Source organism: Bubalus bubalis, chromosome 14 (assembly GCF_019923935.1).
Source record: "Bubalus bubalis isolate 160015118507 breed Murrah chromosome 14, NDDB_SH_1, whole genome shotgun sequence".
Lineage (NCBI taxonomy): Eukaryota > Metazoa > Chordata > Mammalia > Artiodactyla > Bovidae > Bubalus > Bubalus bubalis.
In genome coordinates this window covers 21,753,924-21,775,775 of record NC_059170.1, presented here as the reverse complement: position 1 = coordinate 21,775,775, position 21,852 = coordinate 21,753,924, and the positions used below count along the sequence as shown (strand labels likewise).

The 21,852-nt window shown below is 38.4% G+C and overlaps 2 protein-coding genes across 5 annotated transcripts in view; one reads left to right on the top strand and one right to left on the bottom strand.

The window, feature by feature from the left end:
* ASXL1 (ASXL transcriptional regulator 1) overlaps positions 1–21,852 on the top strand; it is a 66,098-nt gene that overhangs the window by 32,944 nt on the left and 11,302 nt on the right. The window lies entirely within an intron of this gene.
* On the bottom strand, positions 14,374–21,219 carry LOC112578927 (transmembrane protein 256-like). Its single transcript, XM_044927477.1, is given in 3 exon segments — positions 14,374–14,436; positions 20,888–21,042; positions 21,045–21,219. Coding segments are annotated over 3 exon segments (393 nt in total).

Below are 21,852 nucleotides of genomic sequence, written 5' to 3'. Positions count from 1 at the left end.
CTTTCCTCTTGGTTGCATCTTCCTACTTTTTGCTTGCCTTTATTTTGCAGTCTTGCTATAGTGTATACTATGAGTAAATTACCCTGGCAGTCTGAAAACTTAAGTGTTCAATTTTGTTCAATGTCCTTTTTTTTTCCTTTCTCTAATTTTATTTATCTGTTTTTGTCCGTGTTGGGGGTCTTAGTTGCGGCACACGGGGTCTTCATTGCTGGGTGTGGGCCCTTGTTGCTCACGGGAGCACAGGCTTAATAGTTGCCCCATGGCATGTGGGATCTCAGTTCTCCAACCAGGAATTGAACCCACGACCCCTGCCCTGGAATGCGCATTCTTAACTGCTGGACCACTAGGAAGTCCCCAGTACATCTTTGAATATCATCTTTCTTGCTTCCTCTTCGGAGATTGATACTTATTGATATTTCAGTGTGTTAAAACTTCTCATTCTGCCTTCAATGCTTTCATATTTTCCATCTCTCTTTTTTTGTGCTACATTCTGTGAGGTTGTTTCAGATCAAGAATACTAATTTCAGATAAAGTTTACTAATTTAGTTTTGACTGAGCATTCCGCTTTATGATCACATTTTCATTTCTAGATTTTCTATCTGATTCTTTCTGAAATTCATGTAATGCTCATTGTGTCCTGTTCTTTTTAACTTTATTTCTGTACTTTGATCTGGAGGCCTGAATTTGCCTACTTGTTGTGTCTGCTGAAGATCCTTCCTGTCTTGGATGGCTCATTTCTTTATATAGTTTTAAATTTTGACTTTAAGCTTATCATTTGTGGAATTTTCTTTTTTTTGTGTGGAGGTGTCCGTGTAAGGAAGTTTTGAGCTTCTTCTGAACCTGGCAGGTTTCTGTAGCATGATTCCTGTGGTTAGGCGAATTTCTTGGCCTGGGGTTCCTGGACTGTTTGGGTACACTGATTTTTGGAACTCATGCTTGTGATGATGGGGTTTCATTTTCTCAGAGGTTATTTTTCACCTCTTGACTTCTGGCAAATGGGAGACTTCTATTTCAGGGACTGGAAATGAGAGTTCATGTTATTCCTGTGTAGTTTTTTGGTGGCTTTGGTATATTATGCATTTGACTCATTTTCAATTTCTTGTCTCTTAGTTTCTTTCAGGAACACCAGCTCCAAACCCTAAGTCCTGTATCTGGTTTTAGTAGCCCTGTGAGTTCTTTGGCCCGGTAGCTTGTATCTAGCCTCAGGGAATTTCCTGTCTTGCTTTTGGACTTGGCAATTTGTATGTGCTATATTTTGCACAGTTTTTCTATGTATTTGGATTGGGAGATAAGTGCTGCTATGTCAGGCCTGTCTGCCCTGTTCGCTGGAAGATCCACAACACATTTGCTCACTTGTTACATCCTGTAAAACAAGTGTAACTCACTAAAACATAGACGTTTCTGAGTTCTGTCGGAATCATATTACTGATGATGCAGCTGTGGTGTCGTCGGGATTTTTCACCTCACTCACAAAGCACTGTGTCAGATATATATCAGGGATATATCAGTTGACATCATTAATGGCCCTTTGCAGTTTGATTGATCAGTGTTTTGATTGCCTTGTGCTCCAGCACAGTTCTTCCTCATCACTCGTTCTTATGGGAAAGAATCACTGCAGTGGCCCAGTGTTGTTTTCTGAGTTTAAACATGTCTTGGGATAGAGAAAAGATTCCTCATCTTTTCCTTTTTTTTCTTTTTAATTCTGCCACACCACATGGCTTATGGGGGGTCTTCGTTCCCCAACCAGGGATTGAACCTGGGCAGTGACAGAGCCAAGTCTTGACCACTGGACCTCCGGGGAATTCCCAAGATTTTCTTCTTCTTTTTTTTTTAAGTGATCTAATCTGTGCCCCTTTGCACGTGGGATCTTAGTTCCCACATGCCTGGGGATCAGGGATTGGACCCACGCCCCCTGATTCAAAACACAGTCTTAATAACACTGGACTGCCAGCGAAGTCGCTAGTGATCTAATCTTCAGCTGTCACAGCCAAGTGGGCACATGCCCAAAGTTTTGTCTGTAATTCAAGAACTCCAGATCCGCATGCCCAAAAGGACATTTCCATGTAAAGATTCCACTGTTAACACGGCTTCACCTGTGTCTTTATCTAGCGTCCTCTTTCTGGCATCACAGATCAGCCTTCCTCTTAGGCTTCCTGCTTCTGTCTGTGCCCTCACTGTCTTCTCAGTAACCCAGACTCAGAAGCTGAGTTACTCCTGACTTCTTTTTCTTCTTTTACATGCGGTCAGCTGCTGGATGACGTTACCACTTTTTCATAGTAATCCTATCTTTTCTCTTACCCTGACAGAATCAGGGTATATATTCTAGTTCACAGTCTCTCATTATCTCTCCTAATTTTCCTCTCTGATCAGTCTGTTTATCTTATCCATTTAACTCAGACCAAGGTCTCACCTTCTTCTTCTCCTTTCTTATCCTAAACTTTTGGTGAAGTTCCACAAAATGGCTTGTTTGTATGGTGGAGATATTTTTCCTTTAGGCGTATTACGACATAACTAGAAAAAGAACCAGAAATGTATTTCCCATTTTTGTTCTGTTTTAAACAAGTGAGTGAGTCATTATGAAATTGTGTCTGTGGTGGTCAGGGAGTAGGGGAAAGGCTGAACCTAGAGACTGGACTTTTAGTTATTAACTAACAGAATGACTTTGGATAAATTACTTATTCTCTGAGCCTCAGTTTCATCATCTATAATATGAGGAGTTGAATTAGGTGATTATATTATAGTTAGCATTTATTGAGCTCTTAATTTGTTCCAGGAACTGGGCTAACAGTATTTTCATGTATTGTTATTTGTTAAAAAAAAAACAAAAAACTTTTTATTTGGAAATAATTCTCAACTCACAGAAAAGTTGCAAGGAGAAAATAAATACTACAAAAATATCCTTGTATCATTTACCCAGATTTAACTATTGTTAACATTTGTTAGCAATGAAAATACATGCATTTATGTTTATGAGGTGTATTGGACGGCAATTTTCTTTTCATGTGAGAATAATACTGTTCTTAGAGAATGAATTAGTGTCTTTGGGTTGCTGTAGCACAATACCACAGATGGTGTAGCTTATAAACAGCAGAAATTTATTTCTCACCATTTTGGAAGCTAGAAGATCCAAGGGTCCCCCATGGTAGGATGAGGGCCCTCTTCTGAGTTGCAGACTTTTTTCTCCCCCCTTGGCTTTGCTGCACATCATGTGGGATCTTAGTTCCCCAACCAGAGATTGAGCTTGTGTCTCCTGCACTGGAAGTACAGTCTTAACCACTGGACTGCCAGAGAAGTCCCCTAAGTTGCAGACTTCTTATACCATCACATGGTTATAAGAGTGCTGATTCCATTCATGAGGGCACTAATAATCCACCTCATGCCTTAATCACAGCTCAAAGGTCCCACCTTTGAGTACTGTCACATTGGACGTAAGGATTCCAGTATTTGAATTTGGAAGAGGATGTGGGGGACACATTCAGATTATAGCAATTGGAAACTATCTTTTCCTTTTAGATTTTCTGAAAGAGTTTTTATAGAATTGCTATTATTTCTTCCTTAAATAAAGTTCACCTAAGGAATCATCTGAAGTTGGAGATTTTTAATTATAAATTGAATTTCTTTTATAGATACAGAGCTGTTTAGGTTATCTCTTTCTTCCTGGGTGAGTTTTAGTAATTTGTGTCCTTTTCATCCAGATTGTCAAAATTATTGTCATAAGGCTGTTTATAATGTTTATTTCCTTATCTTTTTAACTTTTGTAGGATCTGTAATAATGTCATTGCTGTCCTCCTGCTACTGGTAATTTGTATCTCTGTCTTTATTAATCTGCCTAGTGGTTCATCAGTTTTAGTAATTACCTGAAAAATCAGCTTTTAGTTTCTTTAGCTCTTCTCTATGGTTTTTCTGTTTTGTTGATCTCTGCTTGTTTTTATTATTTACTTTCTTACACTTGATTTTGGTTTAATTTGCTCCCTTCTCCCCATTTTTCTCCTGATGGAAGCTGAGGTATTTATTTGAGATGTCCCTCTTTCCTGACATAAGCATTTAATGTGTACAGCAAAATTTGATGTATTTTTATTCTGTTCAAAATACCTTTATAATTTTTCTATTGCTTCTTTAAATTACTGGTTATTTGGAGGTTGATACTTAGTATCAGTATATTTGGGAAATATCCAGAGATCTTTCTGTTACTGATTTTTAATGTAATTATTGTTGTGGTAAGAGAACACACCTTGTATGATTTGAATCCTTTAACTGAGGCTTGTATTGTGGCCCAGAATACAATCGGTCTGGATAAATGTTCCACGTGTACTTGAAAACAGTGTGTACTCTGCTGCGGAGTGGTGTGCTCTGTAGGTGTTGATTAGCTTGTTGGTGGATAGTGCTTTTCAGATTTACATATTTTCTTACTCATCTTACTGATTTTCTATCCACTTATGCTAGCATTATAATTGTATATAGGGAGGGGATATTGAAATCTCTAATTGTGGATTTATGTATTTCTTTTAGTTTTACCAGTTTTTACTTTAGGTATTTTAAAATTCACTTTAAAAGGCACAAAAACATTTAGGTTCCTCTTGATGAAGTGATTCCTCTGTTATTTTGAAATGATCATCTTTATCATTTCTGGGGCAAAGGTAATATTCTTTGCTCCAGAATCTGCTTTATCTCATAATTATATAACCACTCCTTTCTTTTGATTAGTGTTTGCGTGGTATGTATTTTTTCCTTTTTCTTTTAGCCTGTGTCTTTGTATTATATGAGTATCTTGGTAGGTTTGTTTATAGTTGGATCTTGCTTTTATGCCGTTTGTTAATGTCTGCCTTTTTGTTGCGTGTGTAGAGCGTTTACATTTAGTATGATTACTGATGTTATAGAGTTTAAATCTACTGACTTGTTAGGTGTTTTCTATTTGTGTCATCAAATTCTTTGTTCCTTTTTTCTTATTCTGCCTTCTTTTGCATTATGGATTTGAAAAAAATATAATTTTTCTTCTTCTGTCTCTTAGTTTTAGTGGTTACTTTAGTATTTATTGTATAGATATTTAACATCACAGTTTGCCTTCAAGTAATACTATACCACTTTACCTGTATTTTAGGAATCTTATAGCAATCTCCTTCCACTCCCCACCCCCCAAGTTTCTGTACTGCTGTGGTCATACGCTCTTCTTCCACAGATGTTATAAACGCCATACTACATTGTTATTATTTTTCATTTAAACAGTCCTTTTAAGAGTCTTTTTGAGAGATTTAAGAAAAATGTCTGGTGTTCTTTATCGCCTATCTGAAATTTTCATTCTGCTAGAAGGACTTTCTTTAATGTTTCTTGTAGTGCAAGTCTGCTGGTGATGGTATTTTAAAGCATTTGTGTATCTGAAAAATTATTTCTCCTTTTTTCTTGAAGGGTATTTTTCACTTGTTACAGAATTTTTTTTCTTTCTGTACTTTGAGGATTTACTCCTCTGTTTCTGGCTTCCATTATTTCTGATGAGATGTGTACTCTTATTTTAATCTTTGTTCCTAAGTATCTTTTTCTTCTCCTTCTTAAAATTTTTTTTCTTATTATTTATTACTTATAAAATAATTTATAAATTATTTATCTTATTATTTATAATTTATCTTATTATTTATTGCTGTGCTAGGTCTTAGTTGTAGCAGGCATGATCTTTTAGCCATGTCACTTGGGATCTTTAGAGTGTCCTGAGCAGAGATCAAACGCGGATCCACAGCAGTCAAAGTGTGGAGTCCTAGATTGTCAGCAACTTCCTAAGATTTTCTTTCCGTTTCTGCTTTTCAGCAGTTTCATTACAATGTGCCTTAACACGATTTGATTCATGTTTCCTGTTGCCTGGGTTTTGTTACATTTCTTGGGTCAAATTTGATAAATATTCAGCCATTATTTCTTCAAATATTTTTCTCTGACTTCTACCCTCCCCCTTTGGGGCCTATAATTTATAGTTTGATCACTTGAGATTGTTTCAAAACTTACTGATGTGCTGTTTCTGTTTTTTTCTGGTTTTGTTTTGGATAGTTTCGCTACGTCCTCATTGTCACCAATCTTTTTTTTTCTGTAGTATTAGATCTGTTTGGGTGTTGTTTATATTTTACATGTCTCTGCCTAATGTGCTTAATTTTCATCACATGAAATATATAGACATACCTTGTGCTTTGCATGGAATGTGTTTTGTTTTACTTGAAAGTTTATGGCAACTCTTCTTGAGCAAGTCTGTCGGCATCGTTTTTCCAACAGCGTTTGCTCCCATCATATCTCTGTGTCACATTTTGCTAATTTTAGCAATATTTTAAACTTTCTCATTACCATTATTTGTTATGGTGATCAGTGATCTTTGATGTTACTGTTACAGTTGTTGTGGGGTGCCATGAACTGTGCCCAGATAAAACTGCAAACTTAGTAAGTTTTCTGTGTGTTCTGACTGTTCCACTGACTAGCTGTTCCCCCATCTCTTTCCTCCTCCTTGGGACTCCTTGTTCCTGAGACATAACAGTATTGAAATTAGGCCAATTAATAATCCTACAATGGCCTCTTAAGTGTTCATGTGAAAGAAAGAGTTCTGTGTTTCTCACTTTCAGTCAAAAACTTGAAATGATTAAGCTTAGTGAAGAAGGCATGTTAAAACCCAAGATAGGCTAAAAACTAGACCTCTTGTGCCAAATAATTAGCCAGGTTATGAATGCAAAAGAATAGTTCTTGAAGGAATTAAAAGTGCTACTCCAGTGAACACAGGAATGATAAGAAAACAAAGCAGCCTTATTGCTGATGTGGAGAAAGTCTTTAGTGGTCTGGATAGAAGAACAAACCAGCCACAACATTCCCTTAAGTCAAAGCCTCATCCAGGATGTGACCCAGCTCTCTTTAGTTCTCTGAAGACTGAGAGAGGTGAGGAAGCTGCAGAAGAGAAGTCTGAAGCTAGCAGAGGTTGGTTTATTAAGTTTGAGAAGAGAAGCCCATCTCTGTAACATAAAAATGCAAGGTGAAGCCACAAGTGCTGATATAGAAGCTGCAGCAAGTTATCCAGAAGATCTCGCTGAGATAAGTAATGAAGGTGGCTATACACTATGGCCTTCTGTTGGAAGAAGATGCCATCTAGGACTTCCATAGCTAGAGAGGAGAAGTCAGAGCTCAGCTTTAAAAGGATAGGCTGACTCTTATTAGGGGCTAATGCAGCTAGTGACTTTAAGTTGAAGTCAGTGCTCATTTACCATTCTGAAAATCATGAGGCCCTGAAGAATTAATGGTACATCTATTTGTGTTCTAGAAATAGAACAACAAAGCCTGGGTGAGAGTAGATCTGTTTATAACATAGCTTGCTGAATACTTTAAATCCACTACTGCTCAGGAAAAGAAAACTCAGAATATTATAGCATATTGACAACACACCTGGTCACCCAAGAGCTTTGATGGAGATGAACAACACGATTAGTGTTTTCATGCTCATTAACACAACATCTGTTCTATAGCTGTGGATGAAGGAGTTACTTCAACTTTTCAAATCTTACTGTTTAAGAAATAGATTTTGTAAGGATAAAGCTGCCATAGATAGTTATCACTCTGATGGGTCCTGGCAAAGTAAATTGTAAAGGATTAGCAAAGTAAACTGGAAAGGATGAACCATTCTAGATGCCATTCAGAACATTCATGATTCATGTGAAGGGGTCAAAATACTGACATTAAATAAGCAGAAGTTTAAAAGCAGTTGATTCCAACACTCATGAATGACTTTGAACGATTCAAGACATTAGTGGAGGAAATAAATGCAGATGTGATGGAAATAACAAGAGAACTAGAATTAGAAGTGCAGCTTGAAGATGGAACTGAATTGCTTTAATCTCATGATAAAACTTGAACAAATGAAGAGTTGGTTCTTATGGATGAGCAGAGAAAGTGATTTCTTGAGGTGGTTTCTTTTCCTGGAAAAGATGCTGTGAAGACTGTTGAAATGACAGCAAAGGATTTAGAATATTACATAAACTTAGTTGGTAAAGCAGTGGGAGGGTTTGAGAGGATTGACTCTAGTTTTGAAAGAAGTTCTGCTGTGGGTAAAATGCTATCCAGTAGCATTACCTGCTATGGATAAATTTTTCATGAAATAACCTTTTGATTTGGCATATTTTATTGTCTTATTTTAAGAAATTGCAGTGGCCACTCTAGGCTTTAACCACCATCCTGACCAGTCTAGCTATGAACATCAAGGTGAGACCCTCCACCAGCAAAAAAGATAATGACTTGATGAAGTCTTAGGTGATGGTTAGCATTTTTTAAACAGTAAAGTTTTTTTTAATTAAGATATGTACATTATTTTTTTAGACGTAATGCTATCACACAGTTAATAGACTACAGTGTAGCATAAACATAACATATGCGTTGGGAAACCAAAAACCTGGTGTGACTTGCTTTATTGTGGTAATCACTTTATTGCAGTGGTCTCGAACTGAACCCACACTCACAGTGTCTTCAAGGTTTGCTTGTAATAGCTTTCTGTAGACTCTTCAATAGTCCAGCCATGTGTCATTTTAGGGTCTGTTTCTATTTATTTTTCTTGTCATTATAGGTTAAATTCCTCTGGTTTGCATTCCTAATAATTTTTTATTGGATGACACACATTGTGAGTTGAACCTTGGATTCTGGATATTTTTGTATTCATATTAATATTTTTGAACTTTGTTCTGAAATGCAGATAAAGTTACTTAGAAATGTATCCTTTTGAGTCTTGCTTTTAAGTTGTTCAGTTCAGTTGGTCAGTCATGTCCGACTCTTTGCAACCCCATGGACTGCAGCACGCCAGGCTTCCCTGTCCATCACCAACTCCTAGAGCCTATTCAAACTCATGTCCATCGCGTTGGTGATACCATCCAACCATCTCCTCATGGTTCATCCTCTGTTGTACCCTTCTCCTTCCACCTTCAATCTTTCCCAGCAGCAGGGTCTTTTCCAATGAGTCAGTTCTTTGCATCAGGTGGCCAAAGTACTGGAGTTTCAGCTTCAGCATCAGTCCTTCCAATAAATATTCAGGACTGATTTCCTTGAGGATGGACTGGTTGGATCTCCTTGCAGTCCAAGGGACTCTCAAGAGTCTTCTCCAACACCACAGTTCAAAAGCATCAATTCTTTGGTGCTCAGCTTTCTTTATAGTCCAACTGTCACATTCATACATGACCCACAGGAAAAACCACAGCTTTGACTAGACGGAACTTTGTTGGCAAAGTAATGTCTCTGCTTCTTAATATGCTGTCTAGGTTGGTCATAGCTTTTCTTCCAAGGAGCAAGCGTCTTTTAATTTCATGGCTGCAGTCACCATCTGTAGTGATTTGGAGGTGGAGTTTATCGTTCCTGTGTTTATTTTTAGAAAGATACACAGATACATGTTTTCTTATTTCCTTTTCTTTCTTTTACAGAAATGGCCTATATGTGTTCTTTCATTCATTCTTACTTAATGCTCATAACAGTCTTTTCCCTTACAGTTCTAACATTCTTACTCAGGCAGTAATTACCCCTGGCCTAACAATTGCATTAGTTTTTTAATTAGTGCTCTCTGGTTTTCAGACTCTTCGCCATCTGTAATGCAGTGTTCAGATTCCTGTCAGAACGATTCTAAAATACAACTCTGATAACGTTTGCTGTTGTTGTTTAGTTGCTAAGTCGTGTCTGACTGTTTGCGACCCCATGGACTGTAGCCTGCCAGGCCCCTCTGTCCGTGGGATTTCCCAGGCAAGAATACTGGAGTGGCTTACCATCTTCTCCAGGGGATCTTCCTGACCAGGAGACTGAACCTGCGTCTTCTGCATTGGCATGTGGATTCTTTACCACTGAGCCACCTTGGAGGCCCTTAAGTTGTTTTATACCTCTGTAAAAAATCAGTTGGCTGTATTTTGTATATGGTTCTGCTTTTGGTCTCTGTTCCATTTATACCTGTATGCCTTTTCCTCTGGCTGATTACTGTTGTATAGCCATATGATAAGTTTTTAAAATTAGGTGATGTGGTTTCTCCAATTTTATTCTTCTTCAGAACTGTTTTACCTATTATGGTATCTTTGCTTTTCCATATAGAACCATCTTAACTACATCTATAAAATATTTTGAGATTTTAGTAGTAAATATATTAAACTAATAGATCACTTTGGGGAGAAATGGCAGCTATGTTGACTCTTCCATTTTATTGATGGTATGACTTTTCATTTACTTAAAATTGTTTTTGATATTTTCATCAACAGTTTTGGGTTTTAGCATCCAGAGTCTCTACATGACTTGTTAGATACATACCTTATTTTGTAAATAGTATGGTGCTTTTAATTTTGGTTTCTAATTGTTGATTGCTAGCATAAAGACAGGATTGATTTTTTTTTTTTTTAATGTTGGCCTATATCCTGTGAATGTGATAAATTCACCTATTCTAGGAGTTTTTCCTTTAGATTCCTTGGGATTTTCTATGTAGATTGTCATGTCATCTGTGAATAGGGCCAGTTATGTATATATTCTTTTTGATGTGTGTGCCTTTTATTTCCTTTTCTTGTCTGATTTCACCGGCTAGGATTTCAGGTGATACGTTAAATAGGAGTGATAAGTGTGGACATCCTTGCCTTCTTCTCAGTCTTAGTGGGAAAGCAATGTAGCAGATGCTGGTTTGACCCCTGGGTTGGGAAGATATCCTAGAGAAGGAAATGGCAACCCACTCCAGTATTCTTGCCAAGAAAGTGTAATGGACAGATGAGCCTGGCAGACTGCAGTCCATGTCGCAAAAACCTGGGCACCACTGAGTGATTGAGTATGCTCAGTCTTTTATCATTAGTGTGTTTGTTAGCCTGTAGATACTAGTAGGTGCTCTTTATCGAGTTGAGAAGGTTCTATTTTCTATTCTGTTCCTAGTTTACAGAAAGTTTTTGTCATGAATGTATATTGAATTTTGTGAAAAATTATACTGTGTTGATGAATATATGATTTTTTTACACATACCTCATTTTAATTGATATTTTTCATGATAAATGTTGAGTACCTTTTCTTCATGTTCTTACTGATCATTCGTGTCATATAAGTTGTCTATTAAAGTTTTTCCCATTTAAAAAAGAATTTATTTTTATTTTTTAACAACGATAAGCTTTCAAAAAAATTTTAAGTACAGTGCAAAAATTATCGCTTTTCCAGAACCGTATTAGAACCTTGTTATAATACTTAAATGTATAACTTTACAATTAAGGACATGTACTACATGTTCTTAGTACATGTATCAAATTCAAAAAATTACATTGCGGCATTTTTGCCATCTATTCTTTGGATTCTATTTAAGCTTTTTTTAATTGTCCCTGTAATGTCCTTTACGCCTAAAGAGTCTAGTTCAGAATTTACATGTTGTATGTAGTTGCTATAAATCTTTGGTCTCTTTCAGTCTAGAAAAGTTCCTTCATCTTTCCTTGACTTTCATGACCTTGACTCTTTCGAAGATTATTTCATACTTATTTCATAAAATGTGGTCCATTTTGGGTTTTCTTAGGTTTACTCATGAGTCAAGTTATGCATCTGTATCAGGCACGTCAGAGAAGTGACGCTTCTTAGTGCATCTTCTCAGTTTGCTCATTATTTCAACTTGTCCTATTACTAAGGATGTCACTTGGTCAAGGAGCATCTGCCAGATTTCATAGCTGTAAAGTTCCTCTCTGCCACCGCCTCCACTTTGAATAACTATTTTGTGGGAGGGGCTTTGAAACTGTGATACACGATTCTAAATTTTGGGTTGTTTATATTGATGTGATACCCTAGTTTTCTGTTTGATTCAGTGTGTTGCAGCTTATTTATTTATGACTGCACCGGGTCCTCACCGCTGTGTGGGCTTGCTCTCGTTGCGGGCGGCGGGGGCTGCTCTAGTGGCGGGTGTTCACGTTGTCCCTGATTTGGTTGCTGGGAGTTTCGTCAGTCTGGCTTGTGTGTCCCTTTGACATATTCCCATCATTCTTGGGGTGATGTCATCTTTATGGCGAAAGATGATTTAGGCTCACTGTGTACTTTGCCTGCCTTGACACACGTTCTTTTATTGTGTAGTGGTATTTAGAAGCCAAGACCTAGGTTCTAGATGTGCTTGCTGTTATTGGGGTGTTGTTGATCCCAGTTCCTCTCAGTGAGAAGAGGCTACGGAATATTTGCGTATATTTACATACATATCTCTAATATATCTCCCTTAATATATTTACTTGTTTAATCTTCCCAGTCTCTTAGATAATTAATCTCTCCTATCACTGTTGCTGCCCTTCCCTCATGAACATGACCTCTTGACCCATCTTAGACTCCAGCCCCGTCTCCTGGCTTGGCCCCCATGGGTGATGGATCCACCTGCACAAACTCTGACCTCCCTGCCCCGTGCGCACACACACACACACACACAAACACACACTAGGTTGCCTTCTTATGTAAACACTCTCCTCACCCAATTTGAGCTTTGATACACTGTCTCTTGTCATTCCTTGTCTGGGAGTTTCACCCTTCTTGAGCTCACTCCCATACCCTCAGATGTGAATACCTTCTGTCCCCCACTCAGACTCTGACATCCTACTCTTGGCCACTGGGGCTCCTCTCTCCACCTTTCTCATACACACACACATAATGGAAGGAAGAAAATAGCAGCCCTTTCCTTTTTATTTCTAAGTCGAAGTATAGTCATTTTGGTTTTCATTTGTAGATTTAAAAAAACAATATGCTATGGATACAAATCCTTTGTCAGATATACATATTGCATATATTTTCCCCAGTCTGCTGGCTGCCTTTTCTTTTTTTTTTAAGATCTGCCCCCCCTCCCCTCGCAGTATGTGAGGTTTTAGTTCCCTGATCAGGGATCAAACCTAGGGCCATGGCAGTGAAAACACCCTGTCCAACCTCTGAACCACCAGGGAAGTCCCTGCCTTTTCATTTTTATTAAGCTATCTTTGATTAGAAATCTGCAATTTTGAGAAATTGCAAATTTTTATCATTTTATCAACATTTTTAAAGGATAAAGTTGGTGTGTTTTAGAAATCTTTCTTGGCCAGTGAATATTTACTATAGTTTCTTCTACAGAAGCTTTGTATTTTTTGGCTCTTAAATTTAGGTTTGGCTCCCTACTTATCTACTTTGTATCTACTTATTTGCTAAGTTCTAGAATAAACATTTAATGCTTCCAGAATTGCCAGCCTATGTGTATATAGTTAAAATATTATCTTCAGGAGTTGCTACTTGCTTTAGATCCACCCTTGCCCTCCTTCAGTGTGGTTGTGTTACTTGAAACACATAAAGCAACAAAATTTAAAGTATCACAATGTTTTCTCCTTTTAAGGCTGTGGGAAAACAGGCATTGTCATACTTCGCTATAGGAACACGAATCAGTACAACTTTTTTTGAGGGCAACTTGGCTGTTAACAAAATTACTTTTATGTCTACCTTCTGGTTCATCGTTTCTACTTCAAGAATTTACCCTGAAGATACACCTTCAATAATATAAAAGCACAGATTCGCAAGGTTATTCAAGGTAGTGGTGTTTCTGTTTGTAAAATATTTAAAAGCCATCTAAATGCCTTCATGTGGGGAAGTAGTTGCATAAACAAACTTTGGTATGTTTGCCTTGTGGAGCATTATACAGCTGAGAAGAGAATGAGGACTATCTATAAAATGAAAGAGTGATTTCCAGGATACTTTGTGGTTCTTTTGTTTTGTTTGTTTTTGTTTTAGGGTGCATCACACTGCATCTTAGTTCCCCGACCAGAGATGGAACCTGTGCCCCTGCATTGGAAGTGTGGGGTCATGCTGTGGAATGGGTCTTTTTCAATTCATTGTGCTGGGCATTTTGCCTTATTAAACCTGAAGACTCAGGTCTTTTAATTTTGGGAAAACTTACTATCCTCTTACTGTCCTTTTCTGTTTTCTCTTTTTGGAACTTCTGTTTGTTGTATGTGGGACTTTTCTTGATGCAGCCTATTCTCTTTTTCTTTTGAGTCACTTTTCTGGGAAATAACCTATTGGTTGCTGGGGTTTTTTTTTTTGTTTTTTTGTTTTTTTTGGTATTATTTTAAATTACTAGCACATTGCTCATGTTCTCAGATGTTTCTTCATTTTATTTTTTAAAATAGCATTTTGTACTTGTCTTTGTTTCTCAGAGTACTTGCTGTGGGAGCTTCATTATCTCTGTTTTCTTTCAGTTCCCCCTTTTGTTTATTTTGGTTGCTATCCTTCGTGTAGCAGTAGTGCTTACTTATCTGGTGGTCCTTGATAGATCATTCACGGTGAGAACTGACACATTCTGTGTTGCAGGCACTACTTGTCGAGTGTCGTCGAGTGGGGACCTGGATGTTGTGTTTTTGAAATTCCCCCAATTATCTGTACCTTGAAGGTGTTTTTTCTTCAGCTGGTCACTGTTTGCCAGGTAGCAGAGAGCAGGCTGGGGTTGGAGTTGTAGGGCTGCCACTGTTGGGAGAGCTTTGGGAGTCAAGTTGAAGGAGAGAGCTAGTGGTGCCACCATTTTGCACAGGTCTTTGACTTAATGCTTTGGCTTACAGAGTGTGGCACCTACTCTCTCCATACTCCTTGAGCTAGTGTCTTCTGTTACAGAAAAGCATTAGTCACTCAGTTGTGTCTGACGCTGGGACCCCAGGGACTGTAACCTGCCAGGCTCCTCTGTCCATGGAATTCTCCAGGCAAGAATACTGGAGTGGGTAGCCATTCCCTTCTCCAAGGGACCTTCCCAACCCAGGGATTGAACCCTGGTCTCCTCCATTGCAGGCAAGTTCTTTACCACTGCGCCATGTGGGAAGCCCTCTATTCCAGAACCTCTCTGATTTAGTCCATTCAGAATATAAATCTCCTGTTTCCTTCTGGACCCGGAGGAGGGTATTGCCTGACTGGGGTCAGAGAGGAGATCTGAGAGGTCTAACTTCTTAGAATTCCAACCAGTTCTCTTGTTTTCATTCCCATGCCTCACCTCTGTCAGCAGTGGTTCCTGGTACCTCTTAATTCCTGTCCCTGTGGGGATTTTACAGTACAGATGGCTTGCTCATTGTGACTTTTCCTTCCGCGGTCTTAGACTTCAGTTGTCTTTCCTTGCTGAGTATTCAGTCACTTCTTGTCTTCCTGCTATTCATCTTCTAGAATTCTGTTGATAGTTCTCATGTGCTGCCTTTTCTTCCTTCTTTCTCTTTGTGTGTTTATGCCTTTTAAAATACAGCCATTCCAAATGAGGCTGCAGGAGTTTGCAGAGAGCTGTGTGTGTGTTCATTTCACCCTGTTTAAATGGGAGCTGCAGCTTTTGTGCAGAGAAAGTGGGAAATGCCTTTGAGTTCCATACCAAACCCTATCCTTATTCATGCCATCCAGGCCTGTGGCCCTTGTTCCTTCCCAGTAGCAACCAAAGATTGTCATCAGTTTAAAGTGCATCCTTCTTATTCATATGTATCCATGAAAAATGTGTGCTTTGTTTATATAGATGTATTTTTATCCCTCTTATCTACCGTTTAGTAGTATATCATATCAATATCATCTATCCAGTACCCAACGATAGACATTTAGGTTGTCACATTTTTCCAGTTTTGCCAGTTACACACTGTAACAGTGAAACTGCAGTGATGAGTGTCCTTTTACTTTTGTTCTCTTCATATGCACGTGTGTGACATCTTTCTGGGAGATGACTTCCCTATCTTTTAATGGGTAAAACGGAGGTGGTCTGTGGGGGGGCTCAAAAATCTTTCATTATATTTTCTTTATATGTTATATCTATTGGTGAGAAAAGTAGAATTATAAAACTTCTAAATGTTTTAAAATTTTTATCGAGAAAAGTGCTTTTTTAATGGTCTAGAAAGAAGAAAGAGATTATTGCTAAGTCGTGTCCAACTGTTGCGATCCCATGAACTGAAGCCCGCTAGGCTCCTCTGTCCATGGGATTTCCCAGGCAAGAATATTGGAGTGGGTTGCCATTTCCTTCTCCAGGGGATCTTCCCAGCTCAGGAATTGAATCCAGGTCTCCAACATTGCAGGCAGATGGTTTACTGACTGAGCTATGCGGGAATCCCCCATGGTCTAGTAATCCCTTGTTTGGTCTTCCCAGGTGGCTCAGTGGTAAAGAATCCTGCCAGTGTAGGAGATTCCGGTTTGATTCCTGGGTGGAGAAGATCCCTTGGAGAAGAAAATGGCAACTCATTCCAGTATTCTTGTCTGGGAAATCCCATGGACAGAGGATGTTGGTGGGCCATATAATAGTCCATGGAGTAGCAAAAGAGACTGACACGACTCACCAACTAAATAAATCCCTTATTAACAGTACTGAAATACAAAATATTTTGAGAATTGAAAAAACTTATTCCTAACTCATTTGGTAGTAAAAACCTGGCTTGTCTAAACTCATTTGTTGGCAAATCTCTGCTCTAGACTGACAGGGACACTTTAAACCTATTTCACTTGGTATGTACACATATGTTAATTCCAAAAACATTAACATCTGTGATTATGGATTGCTGATGGTGTTAATATGATATTTTGCCATTCTGAAATCCAGGAAGTCCTAACTTCTAAAGTACATCTAGACCCAGGGGTTTCAGAGGAAGGCTCATGGGCCTGTCAACTAGAAAATTCGTTTGCAGCCATCCGTGGCACATCAACCAATTTATTTTGGTTGATGGAATTTATTTCTGGTTGATGAAAACTACTTTTTTGTCATTAGTGAGATCTCAGACAATTTCTTCTCTTTAAATTGAAAGAGTGTGTTCATTTTCAAAAGAATAGCTCTTCCTTTTCTCTTTGACAGCTGTAATATTGAAACTGCTTGTGATAATGCAAATGGATTTCAAATTCAAAGAACTTATTTTACATTAGGTATTTTAAAAAAGGATAAAGCCTTTTCTCAAGCATACACAGAGGTTGCTTTTTACTAGTTTTAATTTTCCTTTAGGGTTCACATAAGAAAGTTAAAACATAGTAATATACCATTGTCTAATGATGTTTTACTTTGGATCTGTAAGCTTTTTATATACTTTAATGTTCTTTATTTGGTTTTTACAAATTTTTATTAGATTTGTTCATATTTTCAAAGGTATTGAATTTAGTAAGCAATTTTTTATCCAGGTTTATTGGGATATAACTCACAGACCATATAGTTTACCCGTTTAAAGTATACAATTCAGTGGCTTTTAGTATATTCATAACTGTGTGCAACCATCACCATTATCTAAACATTCCAAAACATTTTCATTCCCTGTAAAGAAACCCCACACCCTTTAGCAATCATTTCCTATTCTCCCCTTCCCCACCCCCTAGCACTGCTAATCTACTCCTTTAATTCATTGTGTCTGACTCTTTGGAACCTTATGGACTGTAGCCTGCCAGGCTCCTCTGTCCGTGGAATTCTCCAGGCAAGAATACTGGAGGGAGTTGCCATTCCCTTCTCCAGGGGATCTTCCAGACCCAGGGATCAAACCTGGGTCTCCGACATTGTAGGCAGATTCTTTACTGTCTGAGCCACCAGGGAAGCCCACTCCTTTAATTTACTAGAGCTTTATTTTTATTTTTTTAAAAAGCAGAGCCTCTCATCTTGTTCCTTTTTGAAAATATCTTTTGCTTATTTGCGGCCCATTGCTTGTCCCTGTACAATCAAGTACTACTAAAAAAAACATTCAGCTGAGAGTTTTATTGAATTTCATTGAATCTGCCAGTCAGTTTGAAGAGAATTGACTTCTTTACAGTGTTGAGTCTTACATTCAAGAACATGATAGAGCTCTTCATTTATTTTGGTTTTAAATCTTTCTTGATAGTTTTGTTTTCTTCATAAAATGGTTATGTTTCTTTTGTGAGCTTTATCTCAGAATAACTTATGTTCTTTGTTATAAATTACATTTTCTAATCATTGGTATTATTGCTGATGTTAGGATCACTGGCTTTTTTTTTTCTTTTGATGTGATTTCGAATCTTACATCCTTGCTGAATACTAGTTTGGAGTCTCTTGGATCTTCAATGTAGCTAATTATACTTATTTAGAAATTATGATAGTCTGATTTCTTCTAATGTCTTCTTGTTTCTTTTTGCTATGCATTGGTCAGGAATTCTAATATACTCTTGAATGGTTGGTATGTTCTTAGCTTTTAATAATACACGTTAAACAACCCTTCGATCAATCAGCCTTCACTAAGAGACAGTATAGATTTTTTTTTAAACATTTGACTTATGGGAAAATATTTTATCCAGTTTTATTTATTAATGCTGATTGTTCCCCTCACCCTCATCACTAGCCTCTTTGCCAGTTGCCTTCCAAACTAATAGATTTGTATTTTAAAAACATTTGTTTGTGTTAACAGGTGAACATGGGTAAAAATTACATAGCAGGTGTTCTTTGTACTGCTTTTATTCTTATAGCTTTTCTTTCAATGTGAAGTTGTAATGAACTGCTGATGTGTGCAGCAGCGTGGATGACTCACAGACATGAGACTGAGGGACTTCCTTGGCGGCCCAGCACTGAAGCACTCTGTGCTTCCACTGCAGTGGGCACGGGTTTGGTCTCTGGTCAGGAGTCTAAGGTCCCGCATGCCATTTACACATACAACCAAAACAGGCAAAACTAGTATTTAGTGGTAGAAATTGAAACAACCATTATCTCTTGGGTGAGAGGGGCAGTGTTTGTCCGGATTGACTAGGAAGGGGCACAAAGGGAACTTTTAGGGGTTCTGGGTATGGCCTGTATCTTGATACGCATTTGTCAGAACTAATCAGGTGGTATACATTTCACTCTTTGTAAATTATCCCTCAGTTTTCTTTAAAAAAGGGAAAGGACATAAGGGGTGTACATTGATTCAAGGGCATTCTCCTACATAAGCACAGTACAGTTCATCCATGTTGTAAGTAACTGTAGCTCACTGATCTTTTTATTATTGTGTAATATCCATTTATTGAGTATTGGTCAGTACAGTCATTGATCAGTCCATGTAGTGATTCTGTTGATGGGCACTTTGTTTATAGACGAAGTTACGGATGATGCTGTCGTGAACATCTGGGTATGCTTCCTGATGTGGATATGCATGTCTTTCTCCAGGGAATTGAAACCTAGGACTGACTTGCTGGGTTATAGGACGTTTATATCTTCAACTGTGTCAGATAATGCCAAACTGCATCCTCAAATGCTTGAATCCATTTTCAGTGTCCTTGTTCGCATCCTCATTAGCACTACTTGGTATCGTTAAACTTTAATTTTAGCCATTCTTGTGGATGTGATATCATCTCATTGTGGTTTTAATTTGCTTTTTTTTGGTGTGTCTTCCTTACTTAGTGAGGTTCAGTATCTTTTCATGTGAACATTGGCCATTTAGATATCCTCTTTGGTATAGTGCCTAATTCATGTCTGCCTGTTTTTCTTCCTGATTGTCTTTTTCTTTTTTTCGTTTCCTTCTTTCTTTCTCTTTCTTTTTGACTGCACCTCATGGCATGTGGGATCTTAGTTCCCCAACCAGGGAACAAGCCTGAGCCCCCTTAGTGGAAGTGCAGAGTGCTAACCACCAGACTGCCAGGGAATTCTCTGGGTTGCTTTTTTTTTTTTTTTTTTGACTTAGGCAGTTTAGATACAAGTTCTTCATTGGTTATATGAGTTGAAGCTCTCTTCCTCAACTCTGTAGAGTAGCCTGCCCTTTTTACTCTATTAGTGGAATTATTTGCTGAACACAGAATATTAATTTTAATGTTCAGTTGATTGATTTTTTTTTTCCTTTTTAAAATAATGTCCTGTATGAATCTTAGAGATGTTGGGTTAAAAAGTATATCATTTTTAGATTTTTGCTCGTAGATTTCTTAACTCACTGGCTGTATATAAACTTTTGTATACCGTTTTCACTCTCACCAACAGTATTTGTGATTTCCCCACACTTTTGCCAGAACTGGAGTTTTGGGGTCCTTTTTGACGATTAATAAACCTCTTTTCTTCATTAAATTGAGTATTTTATGTTAGTTTGCCTGTATGATTGATGGAATAAATTTATTGCATCATTCTAAGAACATGGCAGCCAATAAGCATAATTGCAAGATTAATACTAAAAGTACTCTTTAGCTTTTGATCCTTGAGGCACATTTATGGTTGGTAGGGGAAAGAGATAAAGATATAAAAAGCCATTTTGTTTTTATTAATTTCGGTCAGAATGATACTGGCTTAAATTCATGAAAATAAATTGATGAAGACTTACCACAGTAGTCCCCCATTGTCTGGTGGGGAGTACGTTCCAAGACCCCCCCATGTGAATGCCTCAAACTGTGGATAGTACCTAGCTCTGTGTATACCTATACATACTTGCCTATGAGAAAGTTCAATTTTTATATTAGGTACAGTAAAAAGTATAAATCAGACAGAGTAAGGAGTGCCAGCACCGCCGTGTTTGCCTTTCGGGCCACGACTAAGTAAAATAAGAGTTACTTGAACACAAGTGCTGCAATAACCATGACCGTTGACCTGATAACCGCAGTGGCCACTCAGCTGACAGGCGGGATATGCTAGACAAAGAGACAGTCCACTTTCCAGGTGGGGGTCAGACCTGGACAGCATGAGACTGCACCCCACTACTCAGAACAGCAAGCAGTTTTGAAACTGATGGATTGTTTTATTTCTGTTACTTTCCATTTAATGTTTCTCAACCACGGTTGATCATGGACGGTTAAAGAAACCTGAAGATAAGTAAGGGCTACTATATAGTAGAACAAGGGACCCATGGAATTAATGAGTTAGAATTTTGTGGGTTTCCTTTGTAAATTTATAACATATTTTTAAGTGATATAATCATGATTTTGCTTATTCTTTTTTTTTTTTTTTTTTGCCTTTCTCTTTTAATTCCTTCCCTGCTCCAATTCTTAAAAAAAATGGTATCCAGAAATTAAACACAAGAAAGCTCAAAGAGCCAACCAAGGCAAGCCAGCCCAAGAGTAGCAGGCTCCCTCCCACAGGAGCCAAATTCTGGAAGCTGGGGTCTCTACTCAGAGCCTGGTAGTAAAAGGTGGTGCAGAATAAGGTAGTTCCAGAAGCTAGCGGTAATCCAGCCCAGAGGGGCTTTCTGCACAGGGATACCACTACAAGGCCAGGCTGTGTAAGAAGTGGTGTTTGTTGGACTTGTCTAAGGGCTCCTTCCCATAGGCATTTGGAAACTGGGCTCCGTGCGCCCCGTAGGAGGCCAAGCCTAAGGCCCCAGCTCCAGACAAGGCACCCAGGCGGCAGAAAGCAGCCCCGGGACCGGCCATGGCTGTCGACAGTCACGTGTTGAACAACACCGCCTGGGCCCCCCAAGAAGCCTTGCCTATTCTTTTTCACATACTTTTATTCAAAGAAGGCATCCCCACCCCAGTCTGTCTCTGCTCCCCCTCCTCACCATCCGCCAGTATTCATTCATACTCCTTCCTGGTTTCAAGATAGCTCCTAAGTTTTCCTTGGAAATGGATATTGATTTGAGACTCTTCAACAGACACTGTTGGAAGAAATGTTTGTTAGGAGATGAAATTTGGAGTGGCGCTGTCCTCTACACTCTAACCTTTCTCCTGCTGTCTTACTTTAGATCTTTATCCTTTTCAAGGGCTTTCTGTCATAGTCTTAACTCTTCTTCCTGCCTCCAGGCTTCCCATGGTTAATGGAATGAAATTTCTAAAACTCAGATCATTCTCCTGATTACTATCCTTTAGAGACTGTAAAATAGATCAGTCTTAATCCCTCAGCACGGTGTCACGACAGTCATCGCCCTCTTGCTGTCTCTGTCCTGCGCACACATCCAGTTTCTCACGTGTCTGCTGTTTAAAACTCAGCTCAAGCAACCCATCTCCTGGAAAACTTACCTCCCTGGTCCTAATCCCCTTTCTGTACCTCCAAGCTGTCTCTGCTCC